The sequence below is a fragment of the Carettochelys insculpta genome, chromosome 28, assembly GCF_033958435.1.
Source record: "Carettochelys insculpta isolate YL-2023 chromosome 28, ASM3395843v1, whole genome shotgun sequence".
NCBI classification, from domain to species: domain Eukaryota; kingdom Metazoa; phylum Chordata; order Testudines; family Carettochelyidae; genus Carettochelys; species Carettochelys insculpta.
Window position 1 is genome coordinate 2,275,154 of NC_134164.1, and position 21,986 is coordinate 2,297,139.

At 55.8% G+C, this 21,986-nt stretch overlaps 1 protein-coding gene across 1 annotated transcript in view; it reads right to left on the reverse strand.

The window, feature by feature from the left end:
* Positions 1-1,537: 1,537 nt before the first annotated feature.
* TBKBP1 (TBK1 binding protein 1) overlaps positions 1,538-21,986 on the reverse strand; it is a 60,848-nt gene continuing 40,399 nt past the window's right edge. The window contains exons 8-10 of the mRNA XM_074978958.1: positions 4,622-4,740; positions 3,598-4,256; positions 1,538-2,191 (exon numbers count right to left, since the gene is read on the reverse strand). Of these exons, the coding sequence (XP_074835059.1) occupies positions 2,063-2,191; positions 3,598-4,256; positions 4,622-4,740 (907 nt within the window). The 3' untranslated portion in view covers positions 1,538-2,062. The remainder of the gene's footprint in view (positions 2,192-3,597; positions 4,257-4,621; positions 4,741-21,986) is intronic.

Below are 21,986 nucleotides of genomic sequence, written 5' to 3' on the forward strand. Positions count from 1 at the left end.
AGTTGCAGGGCAGCCGCCAGAGATGAACGGTAGCGTAGACATACCCATTAAGGCTAACAGGGACCCATAGGATCCCAGCTCCTGCCCGGACCCACCCCCTGGGTGGCTCTCGCCAGTTACGTTGAATGCAGGCCAGAGCAGCGCAATTCCAGGCCCTGTCGTTCTGGCCTCCAGCCAGGCTGGATCGCCAGCGTCATCTGTCAGTAACACACCCCCGGCCGCCCCGTTTGTGGGCCAGAGGCTAGTCATTACGCCAGCCAGCCCCAGGGTCACCTGTGCTGCAGGATGGCCCTGCTCCAATCCCTGTTAAACCATAAGCCCTTCTTTATGGCAGTCTGGAAACCGCTCACGTCCGGGGGCTCTCAGTGCCACGGACAAACCCCAGGACTCCGCTCGCTGCAGAGCTATTCCTGACCCATTCCTTTAGCAAGGCCTCACCCCCACTCGGCTTAACGCACCAGGTGGAAACAAAACAGGCACGAGGCGCTCCCCTTTTGAGCATTTCCTCAGACAAGGCGCTTGGGATTCCCTCCTCACCCTGAGAAAACCCACTTCACTCCACTTACTCCCTGGCAGAATTCGGGAGTGGGGCCCAACCCTTGTGTCTGAACACCCCTGAAGCCGCTAGGGAGTTCATCACTCCAGATTAAGTGGGCAGAGCACTCGGGGAGAAAGGCCCGTTCGCTGTGAATTCACATTCATTCCACAGCCACAGGCTGCCACAGAATCTCTTCCCTCCTTTCCTCGCCCCATGCCTACCCAGAGAAGCCTTGTTACCACTGCTAGCTTCATGGTGAAAGACTCAAGGGTGGGCATTTACCCCCAGCAGATGAAACATCTCTGGGTCCTGCTAGGAAACGTAGGGTACTTCCAAGGCCTCTTCGCTGTACAGGCACATCTGAGGAAGGAACGAACGAACGCATGACGCCTTGTAGTCCTGCCGAGACAGTTCCCACAGTACGGGCACCACGGACAAGGGAACAGCTGGCCAGATCAAATGGGCCTGTCGCAGACCAGTACGATGGAAAGATGCTTGGTAAGGCCAGGGGAGACAGTGGATCGTGGACTCCCCCAGGCAACCACTGCAGAATTACTGTTATGCCATTGTGAGCATTTCACGTGCCATCACAGGACTGCGGGCAGGAGGAGGACGTGAGCACTAGGTGGGACACATAATACTCTTGATACACGGTAACTAGCTACTCAAAGCAACGGGTGAGGATGAAGGAGACGTGAACAGTCCATCAAAGAGAATATAAACACACTGGGACGTAGGAGGTTCCACCGAAGTCAGTGACAAAACCGAGGAGCCCCAGGTACGGCCCTTAGCCGTGTGAAGTTCAGTGCAATACGTTAGGGTGTCCATGCTACGCCTCTAGAAAGTGGGTTTCGGTCCTCACCAGGGTCACTGGTGTGGGGGGGAGCTTTTAATGTAAAACACTGGAAAGATGCTTGAATTTGCAGCCAGAGGCCAAGGAAGGTTGGTCTGAAAGCTCTGGGGGACCAACAGTGACCAAAACCAAAGGGAACCAACCGCCCTGCAATGATTAACCCCCTGGGGAGAGGAGAGAGACTCAAAGTGCACAAAGAGCCCAGGTGCGTGGAAACCACTGTGCCTCTCACCGAAGCAGGGTTCAGAGCGAGCGTGGGGGGAAAGGGGCGGGGGGATCCATCCTCAATCAATCCTCCCTGAGATCATTCCAAGAACCCCAATGGCACAGCAAGCGCTGTCAAGAAAGCAGCAGTAAAAGGCAGGCAACACTTTGTAAGAAGCCACTATCGACTGTTCCGCCCCCTGGCGCCGGGTTCCCCCGACCGGTACAAACCTTCCCAGGTATTGCAGATCCTGCCGTTCCCGGGAGCACAGAAGGGAGGGAAGGGAAAGAGAAACCCACTTAGAACTGAGGCCGGAGGAAGAGGAGGAGGTGAGTCTCTTACAGTTCAGTCTTTCCTGCAGCTACTGAAGACTTGGAGGTATTTCGAGAGCCGGGTTGCTCCCCGTGTTTTCATGCAGCATCCAAAGGGGGGCTAGGGCGTGAGGAAGTTGGGATGAGGAGAAGCCTCAGATCTTACTGTTCTCCAGGTGGGAATCAATGTGCTTTATCAAAGCATCGTCCGGGTAGCCGATGGGGAAGGCCAGCTGGCAGAGGGGGCAGCTTCGGATGTCGGAATCTACTGTCTCCATGAGCAGCTGCGGGAAGGAGGAGAGAGGGAGAACATGTAGGGGGCAAGCAAGGACCTTTCTGCTTACAGAAGCATCACCATTACGCCCTCCAAAACCTCAGCTGATGAGGTTTGCCAGAGTTTCACCCAAGTTGATGGAGAAGCCCCAATTCACATCAGCCACAGATGCAAATCACCAGGTTTAAAGTGCGTTCCCAACTAGTATCTGGTTACATGACTAACCGACAAGAATCTGCTTATCAGTTAGTGCTACCAGTTGCTCGCAGCCCCCTCCTCCAAAAATAAATAGGTCGTGGCTGGCCCAGCCCCTGTGCCTGCCTGTGCCTGGACCAGGCAGTTCCCTGCTGCTGCTCTGCATTGAAAAGGTGAGCGGGCACACAGCCTCTGCTCCCACGCCATATCCCATTTAAAATTCAAACGCAAGGTGGCAGGGGAGCGGGAAAGAGCCTGCTCTCCAGGGCAGGGACAGAAGCTGAGCCAACCTGTGAATTGGCTCAGCCCTTTGAATGCAGCGCGGCAGAGGCGGGGAGGGGGACAGCAGCTGAGCCAGCCTGCGTGCTGGTTCTGCTTTTTCAGTGCAGAGAGCATGGGCAGAGTAATTAACCACGTAACTGACAGAAACGTTGGCTGCTACTCAGCTGCCAGATTACTTACTCTTTAACCTCCCTCTTCCCAACACGCCAGCCACTGCAATGCACTCTCCAGGGCTTCTCTTTGTATGGCTGCCAGCCTCCCCTCAGTCTTCCCCTCAGCAGTCGTTGCTGGGCTCTTCAGCCTGAATTTGCCCCCCATTAATTTCAGCCCGCTCCTTGCAGGTTATGCCCCACCCCCACCGGCTCTCAGCTCACAAGGAGGCAGAGATACCGGCGTTGGCTCCTGCCAGTCGGTGCTCAGCCAAGCTAGCTACATCGGGCTGCCATAGGAACACCCTCCTGGCTGCAGGAACCACCTAGTGGGAGGGCACCCCCAGCACTTGTGGATGACAGCTGGGGTCCACCAGGCAGAGCTCAGAGAAAGACTGGGAGTCAGAGCTCCCCACATTTCTTGTTTGCTCATGGGCTTTTCTGGGAGTATCCAACTACCTCCGCCATGAACTGGATTTATCCTCATAAGGTAGGAAAGTACCAGAGCCTCCCATTTTACTGATGGGGAAACTGAGGCTCACAGCCATTAAGTCACTTTCCCAAGGCCACGTGACTCAGCAGTGACAGATCCAGGGACCCAATGGGGCTCTCAGGACCACTTCTCCTCTCTTCCTCCTCGGGGTCTAGATTCTGGTTCACACCCATTCCTGAGAAAAAGGGCCAAAGGTCTGTGAAATGGGGGGTCAGCTAGGTCATCCCAGGGCAGGCTGGAGGTGGCACAGCTGTGAAGAAGCTCACAGGGGTAGGTAGTCAGGAGGCTTTTGCTTACGTTGATCGACGGCCAGGACTGCGCGTGCTCAGCCCTGGAGTAGGAGCCAGCTGTCCGGTGCCCAGTGGGGTCAGGGATGGGGAAGCCGGCGCAGAAAGAGGCGCAGCGGATGGCTCCCACCTCAGGGCTGGGTGGGCTGGGGACGGCCCACTCATCCTCGTCCGAGGACTGCTTCTCGAAGCGCAGGTGCTCCTCGAAGGCGTCTCTGGGGCTCACGGGCCCGCCAGCCCCGCCGACGTAAACCTCCCCGTAGGGACGGTGCTTGGGGAGGGTGGAGGCCTCCGGCGGCAGCCACAGCGAGTGGCTCTGTCGGTACACAGCGGCGTCGCTCACCTCCGAGTAGCTGCGGCGCCCCTGGAAGCTGGCTTTGATGTGGTGGCTCGAGGGTTTCGAGTACCCCAGGTCCAGCAGGTTCCTCTCGCTGGCGGGAGGCACCCGGTGCTGGGGGGCCGGGGATGGGCAGGAGGGGGCCGGGGAGCGGCGCTGCTGGGCGGGGGACTGGCAGGGGGGCGGCACTGGGGAGCGGCGCTGCGGGGCGGGGGACTGGCTGGGGGGCACAGGTGACCGCCGCTGCAGTGCTGGAGACTGGCACTGGGGGACCGGCGGGGGGCAGGATGGGGCTGGGGAGCGGCGCTGGGCTAACGGAGAGTGTCTCTGGCCTGCAAGGCAATGGGAACAAGGACGAAGAAATCAGCGAGAGGCCACGCCCGGGGGCAGGAGCAGCAGGCGGGCTGGGCTGGGCCAGGCGGGCCAGTGTGGGCACAGGGACCATCGCTATCACAAACGAGCTGTCTCCCTCGCTGCCTCTCACGGGCGCCCGTGGAGGGGTGCGGCACCGGGGCGCTGCCCAGCTGTGCCAGGGAACAGCCTGGCCTCCGGGCTCCGTCTCCCTCCCTTCAGATCCCAAACTCTGGGCCCTTCTAGCCCAGGGGGCTGGCGCGGCTTCTCCCTTTGGAGACCTCCCTGCCGGGAACCGCACCCACCACCCCGGCGTACGACCCCCTGCTCCCTGCGCCGCACTCACCGCTGTTGAGGGCCTGCTCCTGCAGCAGCGTCCGGAGAATCTGGCTCTGCAAGGAGCTGAGATTCTGCAGCCGGCACAGCTCCTCGGTCAGCTCGGTGTAGGCCAGCGCCAGATTCACCCTAGCACAGGGCGAGACAGCAGGAAAAGGCATGAAGCAAACCCCGCAGGAAGGCCCAGCACGGGGACAGAGAGAGCCCCCCACCCACTGAGCTGCTGAGACCCCTCGGCTGCGAGAGGCGGCAGCAGAGGTGGGGGCAAGGGCAGATCAGAGCCAAGCGACCTGAGGAAAGGGGGCAGCTGCTGGGGACTGGGGCAGGCCCCTGCTGGAGCTCTGGGGATCCAGCTGGGGCCCTTGCCCTCCCGGGGGCGGGGGTGGGTGGAGGACAGAAATCAGGGCTAGGGAGAGGGAGGCGCCTGGACTGGCCATTCTACCTGGGTCTCTCTCAGCTCCTTCTGGCTCTGAACCCCTCCCAGGTGCCTCTGGTCAAGGGGCTGCCAGCCTGGCTCCTACCCTCCAAGCCCCCCGCCAGCACTCGCCCTCAGCTCCCTGAGGATCCCACTCCCCTAAGTGCCCCCCCCCAGTTCCCGCTCAGCTCTGCTCCCCTCCCCGCTGGCTGCCCCCCAGGGCTCTGACCCTGCTCCCACCCCCTGCTTCTAGCTGCCTCCCAAGGCTGAATTTCCCAGCCCTGCTTTCTGTGTTCATCTGCTGCCTCCTGCATGACTTGCCCACATGAGCTTGGCAGCCCCCCGTCACACCGCTCCCTGAGCCAGCGACGCACACAGGCTGGCACTCTCTGGCCAGCAAGGATGGCACCCAGGGAACCCAGGCTGCTCAGTTCCATGGGCACAGCAGCAAAACGCCAATGCCCCAGCTTAAGACGACCTGAGGAGAATCACCACTCACAGCAAACAGTAGAGGGGCCATGACACACAGTGGAATGGTTTCGAGTCCATCTGGCAGAGGGCACCAGTGACGTGCACATGGCTATATATAATGCAGAAATAACCTTCAGTATAAGTTTTGCTGCATTACTTAGCACACAATAAGCAGGGTGACACCATCACCCTGGGGGCGGTAGGTGACGTGCCCCCTTCCAAGAACCAGCAGCGCTGGGTTCTAGTCCTGACTCTGCTGTGTCATTGTTTGCTGAGGGTTTGATGGGTCGGTGGGACGAGGCAGCGTGTGCTGGAGGTGCCCTCTGCAAGCCACCCGCATCAGGTGGCGGAGAAGCTCAGCAGCTGGTTCCCCAGAAAGAGCTGGTGCTCCACACCCTGCTCCATGAGGGTGGCCAGCCAGCTCACCCCCCCTGGAGCCAGCTCGGTCCATGGCCAGGGCCCAGGAAGTGCAGACTCTTCTGGGCTCATGCCTAGCTTGCCTTCAGCAAGGTGCTTCCCCATCACAGTTAGACCCCCAGACGCCTGGGGCAGGACTGTGTCTGGCTAACACCCATCAGCCTAACCCAGCGGCTCTGATCTCCCCCCAGGCCTGCAGTCTGTCAGCCTGAGCGAAGTGCATGAACACCCATCGTTAGAATGAAACGAGCTGAATAGCATGGCTTCTTCGCGCGCCCCTGCAGCCCCGACAGGATCTTCCATCTCGATGCGGAATAAATTTATGTGCACTGAGGCATGGGAAGATGTGCACCACCAGCGGAAACACAGACTGTCGCCTGTAAGCACTCTGCTAATCAGCTGGGAATCTCCCCTGGGAGGCCGTCCAAGTGCTCAGCTTCCAGGGACCGTTGCTGGTGTCTCGAGCTCTCTAATCCAATTGTATGCTCTCCGGGGCAGGGGCTGTTGTCCTGGTCTGAACAGCTGCTAGCCCAGTGGCATCTGGGGCAAGCCTGACACTGCTAGGCTTAACCGTAGCCCCCAGGAGGGGCCACACCAAAGCAGTGTTCTTCTTATCCCATGCTCATCTCCCTTTGCAAACCGAGCCGGGGACTCCACAGCACCTGAGGGACTCGTCCAAGTCAAGGACTGAGCCCAGGCATCCTGGCTTTCCAAACCCACCGCGCTGCAGCCGCGACAAAGACGACTCCTTACTCCTGCGGGGGCGGCCCCTTCGACGCCTCTCCCGCAGCCTTGTCAAAGCCATCTGCCCCCGGACACCCCCCCCACGACTCCTGCGCCGCCCTTAAAAGCCGTGCGTGCTCTGCTCATGCGAAGGGAGAGCATGTCTCATGAGGTTACCGAGGGGCTGTCAGGCTAGGCAGGAGACCGAGAGAGGCCGAGCTGAGCGGAGTGACGGTGATGCCGTGGGGACCTGGGAGATGGCTTCTGTAACAGCAGTGGACAGGTTCCCCCCTCCCCCATTTGTCACGCGTTGTCATTTCCTCTCTCCTTACTTCCACCCCCGAAGAATCGGGGCTTGTTTTCGAGCCGGAGTTTGCAGGACGGCCCCGGGGGGGCTGTTTGCTCTGGCGGGAGTGATAGACGAGGAAAGGAAGGGCCCTGGAGGAGCCCACAGCGAAGGGGTTTGCAAACAGCTGGCAGTGCAACTCCTTGGGAGCCCACTGAGGCAGCAGAGCAGATCAGAGCAGAGCCCAGCGCAGCGCTGGGTTCCCCTGTCTAGAGCAGATGGCGGGAGCGCTCTGCTGCCAGTGCCTGGAGCTCCCCAGTGGCCAGAAACCCCCGTGCTCCCGTTCTTCTAGGGCGTGGGGGGCTTCAGCCTCAGTCCCCAGCCTGTCCCACGGAGAGAGACTGAACACGGCTCCTGCCACCGCCATGGACTGCTGGGAACAAAAAGCCACCCAGCCACTTCTTCAAGGAGGCTGGTCACATTCGCTCCTGCCCAGAAGTGGACGCGTTTGGGGGCCATAAAGCCTGCAGCCCTTCAGTCTGGGGGAGGGATCCGTTCACAGCTGGCGGCAGTAGCGTGGTTGCATGGCCCTGCCCAGCAGCTGCCCCAACTCCTCTGATCCTGGCAGGGGTCACTCATGAGTGCAGTGGCAGGTCCCTGCCCTCTGCTCAAGCCTCATATTGACTTCAACAGGTGCTGAGATCAGTCCATCAATAATCTCAGTTGCTGGGGCCTGGGTCATGTCATTTAACCTTCCTGCTTTACCTTCCCCCTTTTTAAAAAGCAGAAGCTAACCCCCTGCTCGCAGCAGGAGGAGACAATAGTATTTCCTGCAGCCTTGGTCACATCACCTAACCGTTTTGCCTTACCCTCCCCCCTCTGCCAAATGCAGAAGCAACACCTTCCCCACAGCAGGACAAGGCAAAATGATTTTGCAGGATTTCTCTGAAGATGCAAAGGAGACAGATGAGCGACCAACAGCTAATCACCACCCCGAGATAGTCTCATCACTAGGGCTCCAAGCCCTTTACAGAGGAGATCAGGTTCCCTGTCCCAGTTATAAATCTAGGAAACTGAGGCACGAAGGGCCTGAAGCGACCCAGTGACAAGCCAGGAAGAACACGTGTCTGCCACAGCTTCACCAATGCCACAGTCAGCAGGGACCGGTGTGAACATTGAGCCTGATGTCCTGTCCAGGATAGGCCCCAGGCAGGGCTCCCTCTAATTCTTTCCATCTTGGGTGAAATAAGTTTTGTTACGTGCACTGGGGCCTCTCTGCCAAGCAGCTGGGCGGCACCTGAGTCTCTGCTGGGCAGCTGCCCAAGGGCTCAGCCGACAGGGAACGCTGGGCATGGGATGGCTCCGAAGCGCTCCAACCACTGGGCCATGCTGCCTGGAAGGCAAAGTGAGGTCGGGGGGGAGATTTCCAGCTCTGCTGCTCTCTCACAGTCCAGGCAGGTGCCATCACTTTGTCCTCTCCGGCTGCAGCTCCCGCAGCCTGACATGTAGCCCCACGACTACATCACAGGCCCGGGCATCACCGATGATCCGCGGCCGTCGGCTGCCTGTGCTTTAGCACTCACTGAGACCCTGCTGTGCCCTCTCTCTTCTGCTGCCTTCCAAAGCAAAACCCCCCAGCCCACGAGCACCCCAGGCTCTGCAGTGCTGGCAGCAGCAGGCGAGCTGGTCAGAGAAAGCCCTGCCGTGTGCGTAACCTCCCTTCCTCCAAAGTCAACCTTCTGCCCCCAAGAGATCAAAGCGTGGAAACTTTCCTCTCCAGTTCAAAGCTCAATCACTAGCACTGCGAAGGAAACAAAAGGCAGCTGGGCCAGGGCAGTTCTCCCCGGCCCGGCACGCTACGCTGGGGCATGACATGACAGCCTGGCGCGTGCCGGGCCCGGCACCGGGATTGCAGGATTCTCGCAAATGCCAGCGGAGAGCTGAAGGGGTTCCAGTAAGGGGAGATGAAAGCCGGGGGGAGAGGGGGGTAGCAGGTGCCGGGGGGCGGAGCTGTGGGAGGTTTGTGCTTCTGAAGACAGGAAAAGCGAGTGTTTCAAATAAAGGCTGGTTAAGAAAAAAGGCCCCCCTGGGTGTGCGGCTACAGGCGGGTTAGGAAACTTGTTCACAAAGCGGAGGCTTTGTTTTAGAAGCAAGAGCAAAAAAAAGTCCCCACTGCCTAACCAGGGTGACCAAGCTCCGGGCTCCACTCGATGCAGGCGGCTCAGGAAAGGCATGCGGTTCTCCACCAGCGCATGCGAGGGGGTACCACACCTCCCCAAGCAGCGGGGCCGTGCCCAGAAGCTGAGCAGGGCCCCCCACGCTCCCACCCGGGCTTGGTGCAGGAGCGTTCAACTGTGGGCTGAGGGCAGTGACAGGGGAGCCACGCCCAAGTGAGGGACCCCAAAGCTCCCACGTCTGAAGCCACTACATCCCAGCCCCCAAATACTCAGCTTATTGCAGTGGCCCAAGAAACATCCCACCCCACCCCTTTCCTTCCAGCGCCCTGGGCTCCCTGATGGGCCTCTGTCCACACCCAGCCCACCTGTGGGGCACAAACTGCCTTTCCCCCCAGAGCACCCGGCTGCAGGGGCTCTCATCTTCTGCCGCCCAGTCCCCGGGAGCCAGTCTGGCTGGCAGCTCCCTCCACACAAGTCCGGGATCTGCACGGGGGTCGCTCAGCCCTCAGCGTCTTGCTGACTGGCCAATACAACGCGCCTGCATCGTCCGTGAGTCCGCATCCACTCCCAATACCCGCCACGTGCTCTCCTGAGGGATTTACCCTCCTGCTGTCAGCTGGGCACCTCCGCATGCGCTGTCATCTTTTAAAACACCCCCAGCCCCACGGTCAACCCACAGCCTGCCCTGCAGTGACCCTCATGCCCACAGCTCCTCTTGCACCCGAACCTCTGCCCATCCAACCTTGAGGCCCTAGGGGTCGACCTCGGCTACATGCGGACTGACCCCAAAAGCTGCCAGGTGCCTGCAGCTCTGGCTGAAGCCAGGGGAGGGGCAGGAGCCCAGCCACCCCTGAACCTAGCCCTGCGTAGTTCTGAGCACCCCCTGCAAGTGGCGGAAGGGACTCAGCATGTCACAAGATCAGCGTCCGGTGCACTCAACAATGCTCTGCAAATCATCGTTGAGAACAGCACTGCCTGCAAAGACCTCGTCCAGCTCCGGGCAGGGGAACTGGCAAATTTCCAGAGCCCTCAGAACAATGATCTCAGGCAAGTTTTATTTCCTCCAGCCCCGCAGGTAAGAAAGGCCTTGCGTCTCAGCCACCCTTCCCTGACGAATCACTGGAGCATGGAGAGTTGGGAGGTTTCCCCAAGAATGCGGGGCAGGGAGGCCAAGCCCCCAGCACAACCAGTGTTTCCTGTATTTTTTCTACATCCAAGTTCAGAATAAATTCTGTTCTGTGCCCTGAGGCATAGACAGATGTTCACCACCCATAGAAACACAGGCTGCTGGCTGCGGGCACTCTGCTAACAGCTGGGTGGCACCTGATTCTCTCCTGGGTGGCCGCCCAAGAGCTCTGCTTGTGGGGAACAGTGCAGGCAACCTCATCTGGAAGGGGGAGACAGAACTTAAGATCAGGTTATGTGGCCAAAAATTCAGGAGAGCGCAACCCAACTGGAGGGTGATGAATGCCCTTCAGCCACATCAGCTCCCCCTCCAGGTAATGCCGATACCTTGCCCGTGAAGCAATTGCTAGCAGGATGCACAACCCCTAGCACTGCACGGTCTCTTGGCACCACTGTAACACAAATAACACCACCAGGCTCTGCTGGATTCGTGTCTGTTGCCTTCTGATTCCTTGTCTATTCCATACCGGGGGCCAGGGGGTGGGAGTTCATTGCTGGCCTGTGCTGGGGGAGGGACGAGGCTGGAGCCGCTGGGTTTTAAGCCACTTGTAGCAGACCAGATTCTGCCCTTAAGCAGTGCTCCCTGGAAGCTGGGCGCTTGGGAGGCTGCCCAGGAAAGATTCAGGTGCTGCCCAGCTGATTGGCAGAGCGCCCACAGCTGGCAGCCTATGCTTCCACTGGTGGTGCACATCCACATAAGCCTTGGTGCAAAGAACAAAATTTATTCTCCCCATGGATGGGAACGATTACAGGGAACCCTGTCCTCCAGGTCCACTTATTCAAAGGTACCGAGAACTCCCACAAGGCTGCCTGTGGCCGGGTTTGCCAGAGCGACCCCCACCTGCAGGCCCATCCCTTTTCCGCAGTGAACCAGAGGTTGAGCTGAAATTAACAAAGGAACTACCAAAACCACAGAGCCAAGCAGTAGGGAGAGCTGTGCACCCAAGGCTGCAGAGTGGCAGGAGGCTGCTGCAATTTCAGCACCGTCTCTCCGATCTGCCCGGCTGGCCTCAGCAGAAGGGAACTTCTGCGTGCGTAAGATGCGACCACTTCTCCAGCCTGCTCCAGCTTCACAAAGCATAGTCTGTGTCTGGCATGACCCTGGGGGCACCCACGAATCACAGGGACGGGGGTGAACGCCATCGCTCACTCCCACAACAGATGGCGATGGCGGAAAGAAGCAGCACCCAGATCTGTTTTTCCACCCCAGATATTTCACAGCCTTTCAGAAAGTCTGACACAGCAGAAAAGCCGTTTGTAATTAACCTGCTCCTCAACAGGAACCTCGCATGGAAAGATGGGAAATCTCGACAGTTTCTGAAAGTGAGCAGTCCCCCTCCCCCAATATATTCATTTCAAAATAAAGTGTGGGGTTGGACACAGAGCTGAAGACAAGAGGTGTGAGAACACAGCTCCACTCTGTGTATTCAAGTCCAGTGGCAGGTAGAGGGCTGCAATCGTTTGTACTAGAGGCCTGACCTGAACTTGGAGCCCCCCTGCGCCAGGGGCTGTACAGACACAGAAGAAGAGACTGACCCTCTCGAGAAGAGCTGACGTTCTAAAGAAGCGATCACCCCATTTTCCAGGTGGAGGAACTGAGAGAGAGCAAGTGACCCACCTGCATCACAACAGCAGCTCTCTAGCCCCAGCGGGAGCTGTTAGGCGCTTAGAATACCTGCCCCCAAATCACTTAGGCAGCTAGGAGCAGCGTTCAGAATTGAACCTGCGTCTTCTGAATACAAAGTAACTGCCTTAACCACAAAACCATCCTCTTCCCATTGTTTGCTGCTTATAAAAGGCCTTGTTGCTTCGCAACGACTGAAACGTGGCACCTTGTTTCCGAAGGCCAGCAGCCAGCGGCCCGGTGCACCCCGAAGGCCAGCTCGAGAGTGCAGAATGGGCTCTAGCTGTTAGCTGAGAAGTAGGAGCAGGGTCCTGCCTTCTAGTCCTTGCCGTGCTGCCCCTTTGTCGCCTCAGCAGGGTGCATTGTTTACATGCTCTCTGCCTCTGCCTCTCCTGTCATCTCATCAGAGACAGACGATAACAAATAAACGATCATTAGTCATCTCACCCGGCTGGGGGGGACTGACTGCTCATGTAAATTTCCACCAGTTGTAGTAAAGGGTCTCAGCTCCCAGCCATTACCAGTCTGAGTCAGATTAATGGGCCATCTTCTGCCCTCAGCAAGAACTGCTTCAGAGGAAAGTCTACAAGCCCCCACGCTGAGTGCTTTCTCGTAAGAGACAAGTATCAGAGAGGGGGCCGTGTTAGTCTGGAGGTTCGAGAACAACAAGAAGTCTTGGGGCACCTTGTAGACTGACAGATCTTTTGGAGCATGAGCTGTCATGGGCAAAGACCCGCTTCATCAGATGCATGAGTGTGCGGGGGGATTCAGAGGGGTATTTAAAGAGTGGGGTCCCAGTAAGGGTCCCCTGCAACAGTCCTCACTGCCAACTCTGCTCACATATCTACACCAGTGACATCTTCACAGGACCTAACAACAACCGTACCATCAGGGACTCCTTTACCTGCACATCTACTACTATAATATATGCCATCATGCGCCAGCACTGCCCCACTGCAATTTACATTGGCCAAACTGGACAGTCTCTCCGTAAAAGAATAAATGGACATAAATCAGACATCAGGAACAGTAATGTACAGAAGCCTGTGGGGGACCACTTCAACCTCCCTGGACACTCAGTGGCAGATTTAAGGGTGACAGTTCTGAAAAAAATTTTTTTTTTTAAATCAAATGGAGAGAGAAATCTCTGAGCTGCAATTTATTTGAAAATTTGACTCCATTAACCGTGGATTAAACAGAGACTGGGAGTGGCTCGCAGCTTACAAAGGCAGTTTCTCTGCTCTGGGTGCTAATATCTCCCCATTAGACTCTGACAAAGGCTCACATCCCCCTGTCTGATCTGACTTGTTTTTTCCTCTTTTGATAAGTGCTGTTGATACTGGGCCATTTCCACCTTGCTGAATAGAGCTTGTCAGCTCTGGCCCTTCCTCTTACTGGCACCCCACTCTTTAAATACCCCTCTGAAACCACGCCCCCACTCATGCATCTGAGGAAGCAGGTCTTTGCGCACGAAAGCTTATGCTCCAAAATATCTGTTAGTCTATAAGGTGCCACAAGACTTCTTGTTGTTCTCTGAAGAGAGACGGCCTTCCTGACCCAGCCAGCCTGTGACTGACTCATGCCCTGAAGCATGACGATGTATTACACCCCACGATGGGTTCTCTGCAATGGAACTGTGGATATGCACTGAACGCCCCAATGCCTCGGTGGGACAATCATGACATTCTCAAATCAACAAGCCCAGCATAAGGACCACAGACCAAAAACACCCCGTCCCCATGGGGGAAGACTTCTTCCAAAGCAATCGCTCCATGTCTGACCTCTCCAGCTGCATCCTCAGAGGAAACCTGCCCAGCACCTTCGACAAGATCAGCCTGGGAACCTAAAGTCATCCCTTGGCTGCAGTCTGCAAGTGACGGCTGTCACTGAGACCCTGCATTCCGGGCTTCGTACGAGAAACCGTCTGTAACCGCCGCCTCTGGGGGTTGTGCTACATGTGCCGAGAGGTTCACGTAGCCACTTCTCCTTGGACCGTCTCTGAGGACATGTGCTAACTGCTTGTGCTAGACAACCCGCTCCGCCCTGTACTGAGCTGGGATACGCCGAGTTCCCCTCCCAGATGGGAAGAAGAGCGCGGCTCCTCTCTTGCGTGGAGGTGGCGGGAAGGTGGCGGCTTGCCCCCAGCTGGGTGCTCAGAGCTCTCGGTGTGAAAGGGGCTGGCTGGGGGCACGTCCCGCCCCACCCGTTCAGGACTGCCCCAGCCCCCCAAGGGCCACCTGGGGAGTGGGGAGCTGAAGCCTCCACTGTCCCTGCTGACACTGTCTTGCTGGCTGCTCCCCTTCCCTCACTGCCAGGGAGCGGAACCAGAGGACAGCCCACGGGTCCCTGTATTCCTCCCCCTCCCGGCTCATGTGGGGAGGCACAGGAGCGAGTGACCCACAGAAGGGGAATGGCAAGTAAGGAGCAGCAGCAGGAATCCCCCCGTGTTCTGTACAGGGCGCCCTGGCCTCCCCTCAACCCCAGCTCCCTGCCCTGACTCCTGGGCCCCCCACGCATTGCAACCCTCTGCCCTGGTTCCCCCGCACCCAACCTACCTGCTAATCCTCTGCCCAATTGCCCCACACTCCAACCTCACTCCTGCAGCCCCCACGCCCTGCCCTGAGCCCATCACACCCCCACCCCGACATCTGTGCCCCCCACGCCCCAACCCTCTGCCCTGCGCCCCTGCCCAGGGTGCAATACAACAGTAACCCTAGGAAAGTTGTTACAGTCACCCCAGCTCTTGATCTGATAAACGATGTTACCTCTCCCCATTGTCTTCCTGACACACGTGCTTCAGCCCAGTAACACTCCGCCTTCAGAACAACAAGAAGTCTTGTGGCACCTTATAGACTAACACGGCTACCTCTCTGATACTCTGCCTTCAGGGATTCAGGAGCCAAATTAGCGATCGCCATTACCTAAAAGAGCCATGAATTCATTGTTCCATTTACATGTATCTGATTCAAACCCCCCCTCCCCGAAAATGACTGACCAGGTATTAGTTTTATCAACTCTAATTGGTTAATAACACCCTGATTGGGTAATAACGGAGGCTGGTTAATAATTAAATTGTACGTAAACTCCAGAACCCTGAGCGGGCACAGCGGAAGGGATCACAGTTCTAGTGTAGACAGCGCCGGGTGGACAGGAGAACTCTTCCCGCTGACCTAGCCACTGCCTCTCGGAGAGGCAGATCCCCTGTGATGGAAGTCGGCAACCAAAAGAGGAAGAAGAGCCATTTTTTCCAATTTGGTATAAAACTCAACAATTCGAGAGCCGCATATTCTTTCGCGCTGCATGGGAATACCAGACGGTCCTGAATAGCAAACGTCAGACCGGACCCTTTGTAACCCTTTTCAGAAGGTCTGTAACGCAATACACATTCGCTGCAGGCCGCTCACAACCTTTCTGCGTGTTCCCTCTCCTCACACTTCGCATGGGCGTTTGCACCACCGGCTTCCCCACTTTCACTCCCCAAGCGTCTCTCTCTGGAGAGCGCTGGGGGAGTTATCCACGGCTTCGAGATCACCTCTCGCTTGCTATTTAGAGAGGAGTTGTTCATTGGGCTTTTAGATGTTCACCGAAATATCAAAAATAATCAGGAGTTTGTTTGGTTTTTTACTTTGCAATTATAGCGTCAGGAGCCACAAAAAAGTCCTTAAGGAGCCGCCTGCGGCTCCAGAGCCACAGGTTGCAGACCCCTGCCCTATGCAGAGCTAGGGGTGGGGGGGAATGTCCTCCTATTGGCATAGGTGCATCTTCCTGGCAGCGCTCAGGCAGCGTCTGAAGTGTAGACAAGCCCAAAGAAGTTTAAGTTTGGGCTCGACAGAAGGGGATCTTGGTGTTATACCGCTCAGCCCAGGTGATCTAATAACCCTTTCCACCCCTGAAATCTGCAAATCAATAACACAGAGGCCACGTCCTCTCCAGAACAATCCCCCACGACCTTGACCGCCCAGGCCGCCTGATGCCCACAGCTCGGGTCACTGGGAGTTCACATCCAACGAGGACAAGATACCAAGCAGCAGGAGCAGCACCCTGCCTGTAAGTTGCGGTAAGTTTCTCAATACAATGATTTGCCTCCTCCCACTCCGCATCTTTCACGCACTAGGGCAGCCTCTCCTGAGGTTTGCACGCAGCCAGGCTGAGATGGGAAATCAGGCAGCGGCTGCAGCTGTGCTGGTTCCTACACGCTCGTTTGCACTCTACTGTTACTGCTTCTGCTTCCTCTCCCAGACCCACAAGCCTCAACCCTTCTAATAAAATGCTGTGGTCCGCCCCCGCCCTTCCCCCCACGCCCAGCACCCCTCCAGCAGCGAGGGTGGCAGCCCAGGGGTGTGGGTGGAGAAGGTGGGCTCGGGGTGGGGCGGAGAGATGTTCAGCCAGAGGCCTGGTTCCATGGAAGCATCTGGGATCCTGGGAGTGGGGGTCCTGCATTGTCCATTTATACCCTCCTCTGCCGAACAGCTGTGAAATGACCAGGAAGCTGAGCTGAAGAGGACCCACTCTGCGCTCAAGCTAGGTTCACCAGCAGGAGGTGCCACGGGGCCTGGCTACTGACCAGCCACTGCGTGGCTAGCAGGGTTCCCTGTAATTTTTTTCCCACCCGTGTGCAGAATAAATTTTGTTATGTGCACCACCAAGAGATGCACAGGCTGCCAGCTGTGGGTGCTTTGCTAATCAACTGGGTGGCACCTGAACCGCTCGTGGGCGGCTTACAGGCAACACTGCAGACACCCTCATCTGGAAGAGGGAGAGGGAATTTAATTTCTCCAAATGGCTGCCACAACCCGAAGGCCTGTAGTTGCACCAGACTGATAGAGGAGGGGTGCTCTCAGCATATCAAGCGCTGGCCCCCACCCCACAGAGCCATAGAGTTTAAGGCAGAAAGGACCCCCTGAACCAGCGTACCCCAGGCTACCAATCCCAGCTGGCCCCTGCCCAGCAAACCCAACTAGCGACAGGATACCAAAGCACCGCAGCCCACAGGACACAAGACTGTTCAGTGCCCTGGACAGAGAACAGGGGGAGCCAAGGGCAGGGAAATGATTAAGTGCAACATGCCCAGAGAATCCAGCAAGAGACCCACATGCTGCAGAAAAAGGTGAAACCCCCAAAGTTGCTGCCAATCTGACCTGGGGGAAACCTCCTTCCCCCCTCCCACAAGAGGTGAGCAGGGAGACCCTGCAAGACCCAGCCAGACAGGCCCCGGGGAGCCTCACAGCCCTGGCTCACCCTGCCCAGCGTCCCATCTCCAGCCGTCTCCTTTGCTGATTATTCCGAGGAAGGTGTTTAAAAACAAACAAACGAACAGCCCAGCAGAACACACTGGGAACAGGGAGGAATTCCTTCCTGACCCTGCTGGTGGTTGGCTGAAACCCTGAAGCATGAGCGTTAGTTAGGCTAACCATCGACCAGAAAGGAAGCTCAGGGCTGTTGAGCCTCCACCATCACAGGCAGACTCACCAAACAGTCCCTCCAGAGTGCTCAAAACCAACAGTGGCTTGTCCCCCGCCTCCTGGGGGGGGCACTCCCGACCCTCACTCTAGGGCACAGATGGACAGCCCCAAACAGCAGGTGAGTGGCATGAGCAGCCCCCACTTCACCCCAGGGGTGTGGCAGACCATAGTCCATTGGGGCCCACGGGCCACAGGCGGAGCCCCAGGGGGCCGCAGTTTGCCCACCATTGCTCTACGGGCTAGAATGGGGAGCCACCCTTAGCTTTAAGGCTCTTTACGTTTAGGCCCATTCTAGGCAGGATACTTCAAGGAGAACCTCCCATGCTCAGAGCCCAGCATTTACCAGGCCTGTCCAGAACTCAAACCACCCTTTCACGAAGAACGGATCGGCGAGGACGCAACAGCGACTGCAGTGTGAATGAGCTGCAGATGCTCCCAGCCTGCACAAGTGAGCAGAGGCTTTGCAGCTCGGCTGCATGGACTTTTAAGATGCCCAAGGATGATCGCTGGCCCCCAAATCCACAGGCAGTGGCGGGAGGGCACCCGGAGCAGAGAGGTGAACAAGTGAGGTCATCTGAACCAGCCCCTGTAGTTACAACAGGAGCTAGCACGTGAAGAGTGGGTTGGAAGGATTTCAGGAGAGAAGGAAAATGTTAAGCAATCATTGAAGGTCTCCTGACACGTAGAAGAACATGATTTATTGAGCAAAAGTCAACATGGTTTCTGTAAAGGGAAGTCGTGTCTTACTAATCTATTAGAGTTCTTTGAAGGGGTTAACAAGCATGCGGATGGGGGGATTCAGTAGACATAGTATACTTAGATTTCCAGAAAGCCTTTGACACGGTCCCTCACCAAAGGCTCTTATGTAAATTAGGTGGTCATGGGTTAGGAGGAAAGATCCTTTCACGGATTGGGAACTGATTAAAAGACAGGAAACAAAGGGTAGGAATAAAGGGTAAATTTTCACAATGGAAGGGGGTAACTAGTGGCATTCCCCAAGGGTCAGTCCTGGGACCAATCTTGTTCAACTTATTCGTCAATGATCTAGAGAAAGGGGTAAGCAGTGAGGTGGAAAAGTTTGTAGATGACACCAAACTGTTCAGGATAGTCAAAACCAAAGCAGACTGTGAAGAACTTTAAAAAGATCTCAGCAAACTGAGTGATTGGGCAGCAAAATAGCAAATTAAATTTAATGTGACTAAGTGTAAGGTAATGCACATTGGGAAAAATAACCCCAACTATACATACAATATGATGGGGGCAAATTTAGCTACAACAGATCAGGAAAGGGATCTTGGAATTATAGTGTATAGTTCTCTGAAAACATCCACGCAGTGTGCAGCGGCAGTCAGTAAAGCAAAGGATGTTAGGAATAATAAAAAAAGCGATAGAAAATAAGACGAAGAATATCTTACTTCCCCTTTATAAAACTATGGTACGCCCACATCTTGAGTACTGCGTGCAGATGTGGTCTCCTCACCTCAAAAAAGATATACTGGCGTTAGAAAAGGTTCAGAAAAGGGCAACTGAAATGATTAAGGGTTTGGAACGAGTCCCACATGAGAAGAGGCTAGAGAGGCTGGGACTTTTCAGTCTAGAAAAGAGGAGACTGAGGGGAGATATGATAGAGGTATATAAAATCATGAATGGTGTGGAGAAAGTGAAAACAGAAAAGTTATTTACTTGTTCCCATAATATAAGAACTAGAGGACACCAAATTAAATTAATGGGTAGCAGGTTCAAAACTAATAAAAGAAAGTTCTTCTTCACACAGCGCAGACTCAACCTGTGGAACTCCTTGCCAGAGGACACTGAGAAGGCCAGGACTCTAACAGAGTTTAAAAAAGAGCTCGAATATTTGGAGGTTAGGTCCATAGCTGGCTATTAGCAAGGGGGAAGGTGTGGTGCCTACCCTTTTGTCGAAGGCGGGAGATGGATGGCAGGAGACAAATCGCTTGATCATTGTCTTTGGTTCACCTTCTCTGGGGCACCTGGCACTGGCTACTGTCAGCAGATAGGATTCTGGGCTAGATGGACCTTTGGTCTGACCCAGTATGGCCGTTCTTATGTTCTGACTCTTTCTGGAGGGGTTACATGAGGGCCTGGATACACCTTCCTATTATGCAGTGCCTGTCTCAGAGGTATCAATTCCATAGTCGCCAACTCTTCAGGTGCTCTGGGGTTGGAGCACAGAAGGGTAAAACTAGTAGGTGGGAAGCCCCTATCAGCACCTCTTCTCCTCCCACAGCCTCCTGCCTGCTGGCAGGCCCCACAGATAAGTGCTTCCCTCCCTCCCTGCACCTCCTGCCTGCCAAGATCAGCTGTTTAAGAAGGCCCTGCCATTTATTAAAGTCAGCACCTAGGATCAATTTTCAAGAGCCTCTCCCAAATCTCACCCAGTTGGGTGTTTTACTTTATAGTCCCAGCTCCCGGAACCCTGTGAATATGCAAGAACCTCCGGCTTCATTTGTCTTGCGTTGAGCTGGCACTCTGCCTCTCCCCATCCCCAGTGGAGGCTGCATTTTAGTGGCACCTGTCAACACAGCAGAGAAGCTCTGTTGTCTTGCGGGTAGCGCACCGAATAGGGATGCCAGAAGCCTGGGTTCCAGTCCCATCTCTGCCACTGACCTGCTGTTGGGCAAGTGACTTCATTTATGCTTCCCCTACCAGTCCCCACCTGTGTTGACTAGCCAGACCATCAGCACTTAGAGGCAACAACCATCTCTCATGCTCTGTAGCGTACAGAGGCTAGCATACCAGGGCCCGGATATGAGTTGGGCATTACAGCAATACAAAGACTATAGTCTCTGCAGTGCTGTGGGATGGAAGGTGCTTCTTGTATAGGAAATACATGCACTGAAGTTACTTATTGTGTGTGTGTGTGTGTGTGTGTGTGTGTGTTTTAACTGCTGTGATTGTGATGACTATCTGCAGTGCGATATTGCAGAGTCAGAGGTTCATGAAGGTCTCTCTGCCAATGAGACTGAAATGAGGAAACCACCAAATGAAATGCTGGTTGCCTCTAAGGCTTGTGAAGGAAAAAAAAAACCCAATTTAAAAAAAGAACCTCTCTTATTAAAAACAAAACTGCCAGCTATTTCGAGGGCTAATGCTTCCTTCTGCAAAGTGCACATCACCTTCCGAGGAAATTAGAGGAGGTTGCTAACCAAGGCTAGGGGGAGGTTTTGGTGCCAGTTTTAACCCCATTCCTCATCAATAAACTTGCCTCATCGAGCAGGTAAATTAACAGTTGGGGGGTCTATGGAGTTACACTGATTTATCCCAGCAGAAGACCTGCCCCCAGTCTTATGAATGCAAATGTCAAAATAAACAGCCACTGAACTAGCAAGGGCCCCTCCAAAGACTGTTCATGCTTTGAGCCCCAGAGCTGCCTGTAGTGCTAGCAGATCGGGCTAGAAGCTAGGTGACCTGGAGTTTACTCCTGGCTCTGCCACTGTCTGCTAGGTGTGATCGGGCAAGTCACTTAAGAATGGCTGTACTGGGTCAGACCCAAGGCCCATCTAGCCCAGTAGCTTGTCTTCCAACAGTGGCCAATGCCAGGTGCCCCAGGGGAATGAACAGAACTAGTACTGTAATCATCGAGCGATCCCTCCCCACCGCCCATTCCTGGGTCTTGCAGAGGCTAGGGACATCATCCCAGGCCAACCTGGCTAACAGGCATCGATGGACCCAGTCTCCAGGTATCTATCTAGTGCTGTTTTGGACTCTGTTACAGGCTTGGCCTTCATAACACCCTCTGACGAGGAGTTCCACAGGTCGACCGTGCACTGTGTGAAGAAACACTTCCTTTAGTTTGTTCGCAACCTGTTGCCTATTTATGTTGCTTGGTGACCCCTAGTTCTCGTGTTACGAGGAGTAAAGAGCACTTCCTTATCTACTTTCTTGGTATCAGTCATGCTTTCATAGATCTCGATCACTTCCACCCTTGGTCACCTCTTTTCCAAGCTGGAAAGCCCCAGTGTTAACAACCTCTCTGCCCAGGGCAGCTGTTCCAAGCCTCTATTGCCCTCTGCCTACTGCAAAGTATCTCTTCTGACAACCACATCAGCCTGCCCGACCAGGGGACACTGAAGGCGTCTGCCCAGGACCCCGGGCTCTGATTTGCAGTAGGAGAAAAACATCTTGCATTTTGTATTGAGGTGGGAGGTGAACAGGTCTACCAGGGGACACCCCCACTTCTGGAAAATAGAATGAACGACCTCCGGGTGGAGAGACCACTCGTGATCCGTAAAGGACCTGCTGAGTGGGTCCGCCAGTGAAGTGTGCACACCTGGCAGGTAAAGGGCCTGCAGGCTGATGTTGTGCAGTATGCAGAAGGCCCAGAGCATCATGGCCTCGTGACACAGGGAAGAGGAGCACGCATCCCCATTTGTTGATACAGTACAGTGCTGTTGTGTTGTGCAGTCTGCACTGACTGACGCACAATGTTCCATCAGACTGGCCTTGAAAGTCTCACATGCTAGTCTGACGGCCTCAGGCTCCCTCACATTTATGTGGATCCGAAGGTGCAGCACACTCCAAAGAGCCGGGGCTCGTAGCTGACACAGGTGCACTCCCCACCCCAAGTCCGAAGCGTCCATTACTTGGGAAAGTG